This window comes from Leptodactylus fuscus, chromosome 2 (assembly GCF_031893055.1).
Source record: "Leptodactylus fuscus isolate aLepFus1 chromosome 2, aLepFus1.hap2, whole genome shotgun sequence".
Taxonomy (NCBI): Eukaryota; Metazoa; Chordata; class Amphibia; order Anura; family Leptodactylidae; genus Leptodactylus; species Leptodactylus fuscus.
The window spans coordinates 36120346-36133191 of record NC_134266.1 but is presented as its reverse complement, the minus strand read 5'-3'; the positions used below and the strand labels follow the sequence as shown (position 1 = coordinate 36133191).

At 42.7% G+C, this 12846-nt stretch overlaps 2 protein-coding genes across 2 annotated transcripts in view; one reads left to right on the top strand and one right to left on the bottom strand.

The window, feature by feature from the left end:
• The window catches only part of CMSS1 (cms1 ribosomal small subunit homolog), a 208488-nt gene that overhangs the window by 84006 nt on the left and 111636 nt on the right, over positions 1-12846 (top strand). The gene's annotated exons all lie outside the window — the stretch shown is intronic.
• The window catches only part of FILIP1L (filamin A interacting protein 1 like), a 177634-nt gene that overhangs the window by 76622 nt on the left and 88166 nt on the right, over positions 1-12846 (bottom strand). Inside the window, exon 4 of the mRNA XM_075263597.1 lies at positions 10758-10936. Within this exon, the coding sequence (XP_075119698.1) occupies positions 10758-10936 (179 nt within the window). The remainder of the gene's footprint in view (positions 1-10757; positions 10937-12846) is intronic.

Genomic DNA, 12846 nt, shown 5'->3' with positions numbered 1-12846 from the left:
CTCAATACTGATGCCCATACTTATGGGTCCCCTAAGGCTCCTGGGCCATGTTGCGACTGCACCCCCTCAAGTTACGCGCCTAACAACAATGTCTCATTGAAATCTACAGTTGGACCCTCGCAGATCTAATATTGATAGCCTATTTTAAGGATTGAACATTATTGTTAGAAATCTGATAACCCCCTTTAAGCTTCTCATACTCTTAGATAAAGCTGAACCCAGACTGACCAACCGACAATTGTGTATGGGGGTGTCCTGACTCGACAGCAGACATGGGGGATGGATAAGGATCAAGCAACGGGAATTCATCTAGCCAGTTCTCTTGTTCTCGTGGAGATAACTCCAAAGGTGTTTGTCTGGCAGTGTCTTATTCTCCTCTCCTTTTGAGAACGTGTGCATGTTCTGCTGAGTCTTTTGTGCAATAGTAAGGGAAGTGGGCTCGGGAAATACAGCTGTTGGTCGAATATTCAATCTAATGGGTATTGCCAGTCTAGCCCTCCTTCCCATCCGCCCCATTGTAAAAATTTGGCACTAGAAAATGCTCAATATGAGCAGGAAATAATCTTTTATAGTAACATATGGAAGGGATTTTTTTGAGAAGCGTAAAAAGCCCTTCACTATAACTTGGTTTGGCTGCTTAGATACTGGGCTGGGCAACCAAGTAAACTTTTTGCTTCAAGTAAAGGAGAGCCAAGTTTCTCCCCCTCACAAATGCTTATTATATGGAAGTCAGGTACTAGAACCCTGGGTTGTGGTGACAGAATCCCTTTAAGTTGTAGTCCATGACTCTAAAGCAAAAAAAAAATCAACCTTTAACTGTGAAATCCCCTGCTGCTTCAGTGCCAATCCTCTAATGTAGTGGTCTTTTAGTGTAGGCTTCAGAGGTCCACAATGACCGGGCCCGGCCCAACGCAGTACCACGTGAATCTAGGGTCTGTTACTGGTCCACGGCTTGGTCATTGGAGACCTCTGCTCTAATCGTTCACAATGGCCTTTATTAGAGATGAGCGAACACTGTTCAGATCAGCCGATCCAAACAGCACGCACCCATAGAAATGAATGGAAGCACCTGTGACGCCAGCCGGCCGCCGGCAAAGTCAACATCACAGGTGCTTCCATTCATTTCTATGGGTGCGTGCTGTTCGGATCGGCTGATCCAAACAGTGTTCGCTCATCTCTAGCCTTTATTTTATTGCAGTCATATGATATATCAATCAGTGGGTAAGTCTGCTCACCGGACTCCTAAGTTCAGAAAGAGTCATAGAAGTTTTTTGACAGTTGGTTTATATCTAGACTAGTCTGGTTTGTAGGAAGACATCCAGTCGGGAGACCATTGTTCATCCATTAGTTGTAGTTCTTACAAGTGCTCATGGATTTGTGTATACATTTAGTTTTACTATATATCATTATGCTAGACAATACTCATCGTAGCCTGCCTCGGCCTCGTCCCCTATGTATCATTTCGAGTAATGTATTACGTCTTGCATGGGATTTAATTGGAGACGTTTTCTCACATTACTCATAAGTGTTTTAATTTTGTCACTGATATTTTTGCGCTTTCCAAAAACTTTAGTTTCTCATGTTGCAAAAACACATTGTTCCAATTCACAGTATTGGCATTGACTAGAAATAATAAAGCAGATAATACAACTGAGGTCTCGTTGCCAAAGTTATTTTCACACCCATTCACTACAAGTGTCTCACGACAGACCCCGGGCTCCCCACAGAATTCCTCATACAGCTTTCGGAGAATTCCTCCTCCAGCCTGTGCTTCACATTCCCATAGACAGGAACGACTGTCGACCTTTGCATATTTCTGAAGGATGTCACTGAATCGGAGGGGAAGAAGTCTGCTCTCAGGCCCTAAGGATGACGTTTTTCACATTGACCCAAGAGATTTGCATCTTTAGACGACTGGACCATGCCATATGAAGTCACGAAGATTGTCGCAATGTTGTTCCAAAAAGTTTCCCTACCATCACAAAGATGACCAGATTCCCTCTGTAGACACCTGTCGATATCTATATGATGGATAAAGAGCAACAAGAAATGTACTATGTGGTGTGTCTATATGGCTACGTTTACATCCATGTTGGAGGCTTCTTTTGCAAGCGCTGCCAAGAAAGCGAGACAAAATAACACAGCATGCTGCACAATTTTATCAAGTAAAATGCTGAACTGCCTATGGGAAATTCTGTGGCACATTAGGATATGAACAGGATGACGTAATGTGGTTTTCCACTGAAATAAAAACATACTTAAAAAGGTTGTACCAGGAACGACACTTATCCATATCTCCCAAATTTCTAAAGATTGGAAGCGGGATTAAATATGTGGTGTGCTCGCCTCCAGCACCACCCATGCCCACTTTGGATACGCCCATTCCCAACCATGTTCCTTTGCACCCCACATAGTATAGTGCCTGTTTAGTGGCTCCTACATAATATCATGCTTGTGATTACCATTCAGTTTAATGCTCCCCAAAGTCTTTCGTCTCCCCTTAAAATTCCCCCTTCACATTATAATGCCCCTGTTAACAATATATTGGTCCCCTTAATATGGCCCCTTACAGTATAATGCCACACTTAATATGGCTCCCACAATACAATAAGTCTGTTAATATGGCCCCTACTGTATAATGCCCCTTTAATATGGCCCTGACATAATATCTTCAGTAATATGGCCATCCCATAACATAAACCTCTCCCCATTTTCCCTCAGTTCTCTCTGGAGGACTCCGATGGGGTTTACCTCCTGTCATCTGGGACAGTGAATCTGTATTTGTCCTGCCGAATCTAGGAAAGTTGGGAGGTATGCTTATTCTTTATCAGGAGAATGGTGGCCCAGAAGTTTGCATGTGGACCACCTTTCCGACCACCAGGTACGTTCATGGGTTCCTTTAGATCCCTGTTCTCTTGATCACTCGGGGTTCTCGGTTGGATCCCCCAGTGGTCAGACACTTATCGGCTATCTTGTAGATGGGGATAAAGTGTGACTACTGGCCCAACCGCTACAGATAAGAGAGTGATACTTCTCTCCGAATTTTGTTCTGGTTATGAGATTGTTTTCCATGTTCGCGCCAACCATTGATAGGCCAAGTGGGCATCTCCACGCGTTTCCTGTGTGGCAAAAGATTCGGCAGGGAAAGTAGGCAGTTTAGCCCCTTAAAAATACCTCTTAATCCGTAAGAAAAAACTAAAAAATTCTTAGCAAGAAAATCGACACACGTCAAAGTATCTTCATTTTTAGTTCTTAAGGATTTTACCCTCTTCATCAAGTGTGTATAAAGGAAAGCAGTTTTCTCACCGGAGGTTTATTTTTCTGTGTTTGTGTAATTTTAAGTAATGGAATAAGTGGTTTTACACCCTAGCAAGCTACGAGCTCCAAAAGCATTGACAGTGAGATCTGTTATGTTAAAGCTCACCAGGACTCAGCTATGATTGCTGTATGACATCACTAAACAAATGTCTAGTGACATCACTTGGCAGGCAATCGAGAGAGGGGTCAACATGTGAGGTCACAGTCCTGCAGGATTTTCTTTAAGTCTGAATATCTCTGTTGCCAAACTGTTAGTCACTTCCTTAGATACAATATTTATATAGGGCTGGAAATGATAATATTTCATGTGTATGGTTTCTGAGGTTATTACTCTCTTATACATTATCTTGCACATTTTCTGTCCATGAGCTTTTCAGTTTTAACAAAATGCTCCTTGTATTTCTTCTAGAAAATATTCTGAAAATGGCAAATAAGGAAATTATTGCTGTGACTTTTTGGGTGATTATTATATCGTGGATGACATATATATTATGTATGTCTTATGGGTAATTTTGAGCAACTTTTTGTCATAGGTAAAGGGATTCTCCCATTTTGGCAAAACTTTTCAGAGATGGGAATAACATTTTTTTGTTCCAATCCCTAGGTCAGGACAGCCAAGTATTGCTGCTCTACGCCGTACCATAACTCCCACGGAGAATTGAGGCTACGGAAACCGCTTATCTCAGATGATCTCCAAAAACAGAGTAGCTAGAAGTGCTACACTGTTTCCATAGCTCACATAGTTCTCTATGGGAGTTATAGGTACAGCAATGAGTAGCGCTGCTTGGTTGTTCCCATCTGTCCCACTTTAGGGCCAGGGACAAGGGTGCAATATGCTGAGATGGGAATAACTCTCTATGGTATATTCACTCAAAACAGATTTATTGCACAAATTTTAGGAAATTCTGAATAGGGCTGTTTTGACGGCGCTCTGTACTAGTTGTTGTACTACTACTCCCAGTGGTCTACTCCCCATAACCGGGAATAGCTAATATACAGTGTATGGAGCTGTGTACACTGTACAGCTTGAAGAAGCTATGGCTTCCAGTATTAGCTGATCAGTAGGGGTGTTGGGTGTTCAATCCTCAGCAAATTGATATTGATGACCTATACTAAGGATAAGTCATCAATATCGAAGTCCTGAAAATCCCTTTAAGGCTAAGGGAGTGTTCACACTTGCGCCCGGTTTCTGTCTTAAGCCCCGAAAAAAATGGACAGAGGACAGCTTCCCAGCGGTCAGCTTTAAAACCCATTCACCTACTGTTTTTTTTAGCCATACACAAAGTCCTGCATGTCTGATTTTGTGTCCGGCCAAAAAAAAAAAAAAAAAAACATTTCCCCACGGAGAGGCCATAGGCAGACACCGGCGGTTACCTTTAAAAATCCATTCACATGAATGGGTTTTAAAGCGGCTCGCTGGGAAGCCGCCCTCTGTCCAATTTCTCTGGGCTGAGGATGGAAACCCAGTGGAATGGCAGAGGGCGCAAGTGTGATCGCCCACTAAGGCCTCACGTAGCGGGGTGCAAGGAAAAACCACTGGTCACATGGTCTACCGCAGCTCAGTATTATTCAAATGAATGGCGTTGAGCTGCAATACCGTACCAATACAGCCACTATAAACTGTATTGCTTGGTAAGTAGTAGAGAGGCCAAAGCAATGAATATCATAGTCCTGGACAACCCCTTTAAGTATATTAGATAGACCTAGAGAGACCGTTCACTTTGTCCTCTACGGGATCTTGGTTGAGGAGATGTGGAGACCTGCCATATCAACTGTATTTCCTTCTAGTTAACAATACGTTCCAGATGGGAAAATTTGGGTGTGAGAACGCACATCCACTGATGCATAGATAATGTTTTACAAGCTCTGTACAGCTTCAACATTTTTTGTTGTACAGTAGCAGCTATCATACCGGGCTGAGATCATCTTACTGTTTTTAGACTCGTCAGAACCTTCTGGATTTTACTTTTGTGTAATATATACAATACATTAACATTCCCTTATAAAGCAGCAGCACAGGGTTGCTATTTCAAGGTGATGTAACTCGGTTTCTATGTCCGGATTCATTACATATTTGCAATACAATTATTGCACTAGCTGTTTTTGAGCTCTGGTCCACCATAAAAATTTCACAATAGCTTCAGACATAGCAAAAATGTCTGATGCCCTCGTTTTTAATCTTTCTTGCATGGTTTCTCCAAATCTAAGTACCTTTCCTGTTTCTGTCAGTTTTGTTTAGCAACTGTGCTTGGTATTGGGGCCCTGGCCTGAAAGAGGTCTTCCAGGTTTTATCATTGATTGTCTATTAAATATCAGCCAGGTCTGACACCCGGGCCCCTAGATGATCAACTGTTAGAAGAGGCTGCAGCATTTGTGCAAAGGCCATGCTTGGAGTCTCAACCGCGATCAGTCCATGTGAACAATGAAGATGATGTCACTTGGCCTGCGATGTGTAAGTGACACTCAATGAGCGCCACCACTTCCAACAGCTGATCCTTGGGAATCCCGGGTATCAGGTTCTCACATTGAATTGATGACTTATCCTAAAGAAAGGCTGTTAATTACAAAGCTACAGATAACCCCTTAAGGTTGAAGCCCCATGTTGCAGAAACGCAGCTTTTTTTTTTGTTATAGATTTTGCTGTGGTTTTTTGAGCCAAAGCCAAGACTGGCTACAAAAGGAATGGGAAATACACAGTCCAGTCATATTAATGTGAGCACCGCCTACTTTTGACGTCAACGTTAAATAACCAATCGCAGAAGACACGTGTCATCAGCCATCTGGGTGCACTCATCATTGTAGAAGGCACAATGGATCAACACAAGTATGCATCTATCCTTGCGGACAATGTTCACCCCTACATGTGAATTGTTTTTCCTTAGGATTATGGCATCTACCAGCAGGACAATGTGACGTGTCATAAAGCTCGCAGTGTACGTGCGTGGTTCGAGGAGCACCAGAATGAGTTTACCGTACTCCCTTGGCTCGCAAATTCCCTGGACTTGAACCCAATCAAGAATCTGTTGGACCACCTCAATCGGGTTGTTCGCGCCATGGATGCTCAACCGCGTAACCTAGCGCAGCTGGCCACGGCACTGGAGTTGGCATGGCTCAACATCCCAGTGATATCATCACAACATCCCCTCTCTTCCTGCACGTCTCGCAGTGGTCCGCTCTGCCAAAGGGGGTTATTCTGGATTTTGACAGGTGGTCACATTAATGTGACTGGACTGTGTATATAGGAAGCTCTGATACTGTTACCTTGTGATTAATTCATTCCTGGCTTTGGATCAAAAAACTGCAGCGAAATCTGCAGCAAAAAAAAAAAAATCTGTGTTTCCACAATGTGGGGCTTCTCCCCGTACGGACGCAGTATTGTAAATCATTGCTTCCCATTGGTTGATAAATGTGATAGTTCATTACTCAGCGGTATCGCCCCTTGCAATTTCCTCCAAGAACCTTGGCCTCCAGACTACCTGTCTGAGAAACACTTTGTATTACACATTCCTCAGCCCTGAAGGGAAATTAGGATACTTACAGTAATTCTGTTTGTGCAGTCATGCAGGATGAGTTATGGGTCACTGGCCATTTTTATGTTTTGTGCTGGTTTGCATTCTTTTTCACAGGATTGGGAATGAATTTGGCACAAGTTCTACTTTTTCCCTAGCATTAATATTGCATTAAGGGATAGTCATGAGCCAAATTGTATTTTTTATTTTTTTTTTTTTCATTTTTTTTTTTTTAATCTTACTAACAAAGGAGGTAGAGACCCCTGACAAGTCATCAGCAACAGCAGAGGGAAACATAACCCAAAATATAATCTTTTATAAAGCCGTGCCCTAAAATATCTGAGACCCACCAGGAAATTGTGATTGTTTTTGGCCAAATTTCTACATTTTTATTGCTAATTAACGGTGTTAATTTATTACCTGTCCCAAATTATCCTCACCTCTACCCCATACCTCCTCATTGCTGCTCTGTTTAGCATGTGTGGGACCAATAGCTGTGGGATAACCCTGTTATAATTCTAGTCCCATATTTTTCATTTTAGCCAATTTGCGACTAGGTGATTAAAAACACTGCCACGTCTGTCCACTGTTTGTGTCTGGTATTGCAACTCTGCTCTGTTGAAGTATATATAGCTGAGCTGCAATACCGGGCACATCCTGTGTACAGTTGTGGCACTATTTTTGAAAGGAAATAAAGAAGTTTATCCTGTACAAGCCATTTAGGGCTGTTTTACACATAGTCTTTTTTGGTCACAAGTGAAAGTTTTTGAGCCAAAACCAGGAGTAGATTCAGTAGGAAGAAGTTCCCATTCACTGTTAATCCTCTCCTGGCTTTGGTTTAAAAAAAACATTAAAAAATTGGCATTTTTTTTTCACAAAGAGTTGTCAGTGAAACGATCTTTAGGCCAAGGCCACACATAGTGAAACACAGCCAGTGTGAAAAAAAACAATGTAACCAGAAAAAATGCAGCAAAAGTGTTTGTGGTGTTCGCTGCGTCTTTCATTCCTGCCCCCCACCCCCATACTCATATAAGTCTGTAGGGAAAATGCAAGGTTTCAGAAGGTAACGTTAACATGCTGCGTTTCTCATAGAGGCGCACGTTTTTGAAAACGCCGAAAAATCTCGCTCGCCTTGCTAGGACTTTAAAATGCGTTTTTTTTTTGTTTTTTTTTTAATGCTTCTGCAACGTGTGGCCTCAACCTTAAAGGGGCTCTATCAGCAAAATCATGCTGATAGAGCCCCACATATGCGTGAATAGCCTTTAAAAAGGCTATTCAGGCACCGTAAATGTTATATTAAACTACCCCCCTCCCGTTTTAAAATAATACCCTAAAAAAGAATGTGATCTACTTACACATCGTGCACGCTGGGCGGGCATTCAGGTTGCGCCGTCTTCTTCATCCACGCCTCCTCTTCCTCCGATGTCCTCGGGTTCCGTCCTCCTCCGGCGCTCGTGAACTGACATTGATTTTAAAAAAATGACCTGGGCGCATGCGCAGTAGCCTGCTGCTTCTACTACGGGTACTGCGCATGCGCCCAGGCCATTTTTGTGGCCTGTCAGTTCGCGAGTGCCGGAGGAGGACGGGACCCGAGGACATCGGAGGAAGAGGAGGCGTGGATGAAGAAGAAGACACACGCTGAATGCCCGCCCAGCGTGCACGATGCGTAAGTAGATCACATTCTTTTTAAGGGTATTATTTTAAAACTGGGGGGTAGTTTAATATAACTTTAGCGGTGCCTGAATAGCCTTTTTAAAGGCTATTCACGCATATGTGGGGCTCTATCAGCATGATTTTGCTGATAGAGCCCCTTTAAAGGTCTTCTCCGATCAAAGCTAGTTATATATATCCATCCAAGTGCTCAGACACCCACTGATCAGGAGAATGGGGAGCCGTGGTCAAGAACAGATCCATTAATTTCAACGGGAGTTCTGAAAATAGCGATAGACTACCACTCTGTTCAGAATGAGGAACAGAACGCCTCTCTTCCCCTGCTCACTGAGGGTCTAATTGTTTGGACCCCTAATAATATGCAAGTTATTCTCTATATACCAGCCCTTTAAGATGCAGGTTGCACCTCTGGGGCCAAATCAATCTCAGAAACCGGGTCCTCCAACAATAGCAAGCAGTGCCACCTCTCTTGCCTCTCCAAACACAAGACAGGGGATGGGGAAACCTCAATTCTCAAGAGAGAGGTACAGGTTTCAGAGGGGGGGGGGGGGGTCCATATCTGACATGGATTATCCTGTGGATATCTGTTGAACACCCCTTCAAGAGGAAAACTGCAGTTGTACAGTCACATCCGCACGGGATGGTCCGTTGGAGACTCTGTTGCAGTGTTTGCCTAAAAATCAGCGGACAAGGACCTTTTCTTCCACAGGTTTCAGATTGAAACGACAGAGCCCATTATAGTCAATAGGTTCTGTCTGACTCCTTGTGTTACTGCCTGCGACAGACCAGAACAACGGAGATGCAATGATAGTGTGAACCTAGCGTAAAATGACAAGAATCTGTAAAAGCATACAAAGTAACGTGTTCAGGCTGCTCTAGCTCTAAATTATTTCCATTTCTGATCCTTATCTGTCTTCGGGTCAGTTTATGTAGGATGTAGATGACTTTACGATAAGAAGGTGAGTGCGGATTTTCCGTCCTGGTGATATGAGCTCTTGTATTGGAAGCCGAGATTGTGTAACATCAACAACTGCCACGGAAATCTGATTAATAGCCAGGAACGTAAAACGTTAAGCTCACATCTAAACATTGATGAAGATTTCCTAGAAACATTACATTATTGCAGACTGATGATCGCTACTGATTTTTAACTAGAGGAAATTTTTAAGGATTTTACTTTGTGCCATGTGCTTCTTCTTGGCTACACATCATATTTCATAGAGTTTTGTCATATAATAAGACGGAAAGGACATATTTCGGGAGAGGGGTCTCATACAACCTTGATCCTTGGAATTGAATCTTTCTTTCGAATGTGTTGGCCTACATTCACATGACTGAGGGTGAAAACAGCTCTGAAAAATGTCCATTTTTCACATCAGTTAAGCACCAGAGGGGCACTCATTGTCACGAGAGGGAAATGGCGTATGCAGTGTATGGGAAGGATCCCTCAAAACAGGTAAAAATAGAGCATGACCTGTATTTTGATGGTCTATTACAATGGACTGTCTTGAGAATAGCCCCCATTCACAGACCGTGAAATAAATGCAACTATATGATGGGCGATGTACCCTTCCCCTCTCCACTCTCCCTCTCTGCTGTAGGGTCTATCTTTTATCTCCCCCCTTCTGTCCATAAAGCCATTCTTCCCCTCATATCTGACCAGCCAATAAATCACTCCCACAGAGGTCAGTATGAGCGGCTTCAAAGGGCAAGGAGGTCACATACTGCTGTGACGTTTCGTTCGATGGCTGAACTGCTTACGGGGAAGGGTATGAAAGGCATGAATCTGTATCTTTCTCCCATACAGCTTCTTCTAATACAATTCCACCCCTGTACATCCTGGAAAGCGAGTATTTTAGACATATGCCTTTCATGCTTTAATATTATTTTACAGCTGTTAGAGATTTTTCTATGCCAGTAGCATTAGCGTTCCGGCTTCCCTTATACATAAAGTCATCTGCTGCTTTGTCAAGTTTTTCATTTGTTTCTGTTGTTGCTGGGAAACTGTCCTGCCCGGGGCTGACAACTCTTGTCATAGAGATCTCCACTAGATCGGGAAGTGACACGTGACCCATTAACACAGATGGAAATTGTATAAATACCAATCTTTATATGCCTGTAACCAGGGGCTGCGTGCCCTGTGAAGGGGCGCTGTAGATTTCTGCTGGACCTTATTGTTAGACTTCGCTACTTTGGTTTTCATAAATATATTGCTCGGGAATTTCATTACATATGGAATAAGAATGCTGGCACGCTTACCTTTCTCGCTCTTGCTCCAGTAGATTGGTAAATTCGTCGCTTTTTTCCATATACTCCGTGTGTTTTCGCTTTTCGTCCTCCAAGTCATACAGGGTTTCTCTTTGGGATTTCTCCACCATCAAAAGTTGCTCTAGCATTCTCTTGTGAGTTTCCTTGTGTTTCTCCACAACCTTATCCAGCTGTATAATGCAACAAGGTTTAGTTAGTAACAATCAATTGTGTTATTTAAAGGGAGTCTGTCAACAGAATCCAGAATATCAACCCAGCCCCACACATACATAGGTTAGGGCGGGGATGGTGAACCTTTTAGAGACCCAGTGCCTGAACTGCAACACAAAATCCACTAATTGATCGCAAAGTACCAATACGGCAGTTCGACCTTACTACAAAGGTTTTATTTTAGAAAAAAACAACTTATACATTAACATCGTTTGTCAACACATAATATCATTCACCTGACCATAGCCATGCTTGTGGGGCGCAATGGCAGGTCCTCAAATGTGGTCTTTATATTGACATGTCCTATATTTTTGTGGTCTGAAACATCAAACTGCAAAAAAACACAGGACACATTCACGGCCCCATTGAAATAAATGTGTCCGTAATTGTGGATATACAATTGCAGACAGTTATGGACCCACAAAATACAGTCATGTGAATGGGGCATTTCAAAGCTTTCAACGGTACAACAACTTTGTACTGAAAGGTAGAGTTTGGTTTTGGTATACTTTTGAACAATTAATGTTCACTATTAATAGTCACACAGGATCTGTTTTGTAGTGAGTGTGCAATGTTATTACAGCCTATAATAATATTACGTCTGCTATAAAACAGAAACTGTGTGATATAAACAGTGAAGTTTTCCCGCACAGTGCAATTTGCTCCACAGTGACCTTCCAAACAGTATAATACGCTCCACAGGGGCCCCCACACTGTTTAATATGCTCCATAGTGGCCCCCACACAGTATAATATGTTCCGCAGTGGTCCTCACACAGTATAATATGTTCCGCAGTGGTCCTCACACAGTATAATATGTTCCGCAGTGGTCCTCACACAGTATAATATGTTCCAGTGTCCTCCACACAGTACAATATGCTCCACAGCTGTCCTGGATTCCCCATCAGCGGGCGATTCAGGTACCTGGCTGGGGCAATGGCGCAAATGCCCACAGAGAAGGCCCAGAGTGCCCCCTCTTACACGTGTGCAATAGGTTTGCCACCACGGGGATAGGGTCACCTGAATCAGACAGTGTGTTCCCCTTGTGAATTGTCCTCCATCACTGATATATCATTGTTTTTGTCACTATAGAGATGAGCCCTTTAGATCGACAAGGGTATTGATTACTATTTTGGAGCACCTGTAGGCCCCTCATTGCTCCAGAAAACAGCAATCTCAGAACTGGGGAACTAATTCACATCAAGAAAACACTGTTAAGTTAGGGTTACCTGAATTAACCTATCTGCAGGAACAAATATATGTGAACCGAATGCAATGGTGGCCATGAGCGTGTTACACATAAGTAGCACTTTGGTATTTGTGTCTAGAGGCGTGCTATTATTACAGTAGTTGTTGTTCTTCTCTCCCATCCACAGTATTACATGGACCCGTTTCTCGATGAATAACTGTTTAGTTAACCATAAAGGGCACCATTTACGTAATTCTGCTTGTATTTTAGTCCGCTTATTTATAGGACGACTATCATTGTAAAAACATCTCAGTCCACCCATATCTATTATTTAAAAAGCAGTATATATTGTTTATCTAGCGAAGGACTTTTTCTCCGCCGTTTGAGGTTTCTTTGTATTCTTTGGCCGATTTCCACCAGAACGAAAAGAGATAAACAACTGATTTATTCCCATCTGTCGGCTTGTAGTGTGCGCAGCCTACTGTGTGTAGGACTGACAACATTTACCCTGTAAATCGCCTTCTATCTACATATTGTCAGGGTGTACATCATTGTAGGTAAGTACTCTAAGGAGATTTTTTTTTCTGTGGGTCCATTTTGTCTGTCTTCGTTCTCCTGTACTTAAAGGGATGCAATGCAGAATAAGAAAGGCATCCTTGGAAAGTGTAGGAGCAGCACTCCA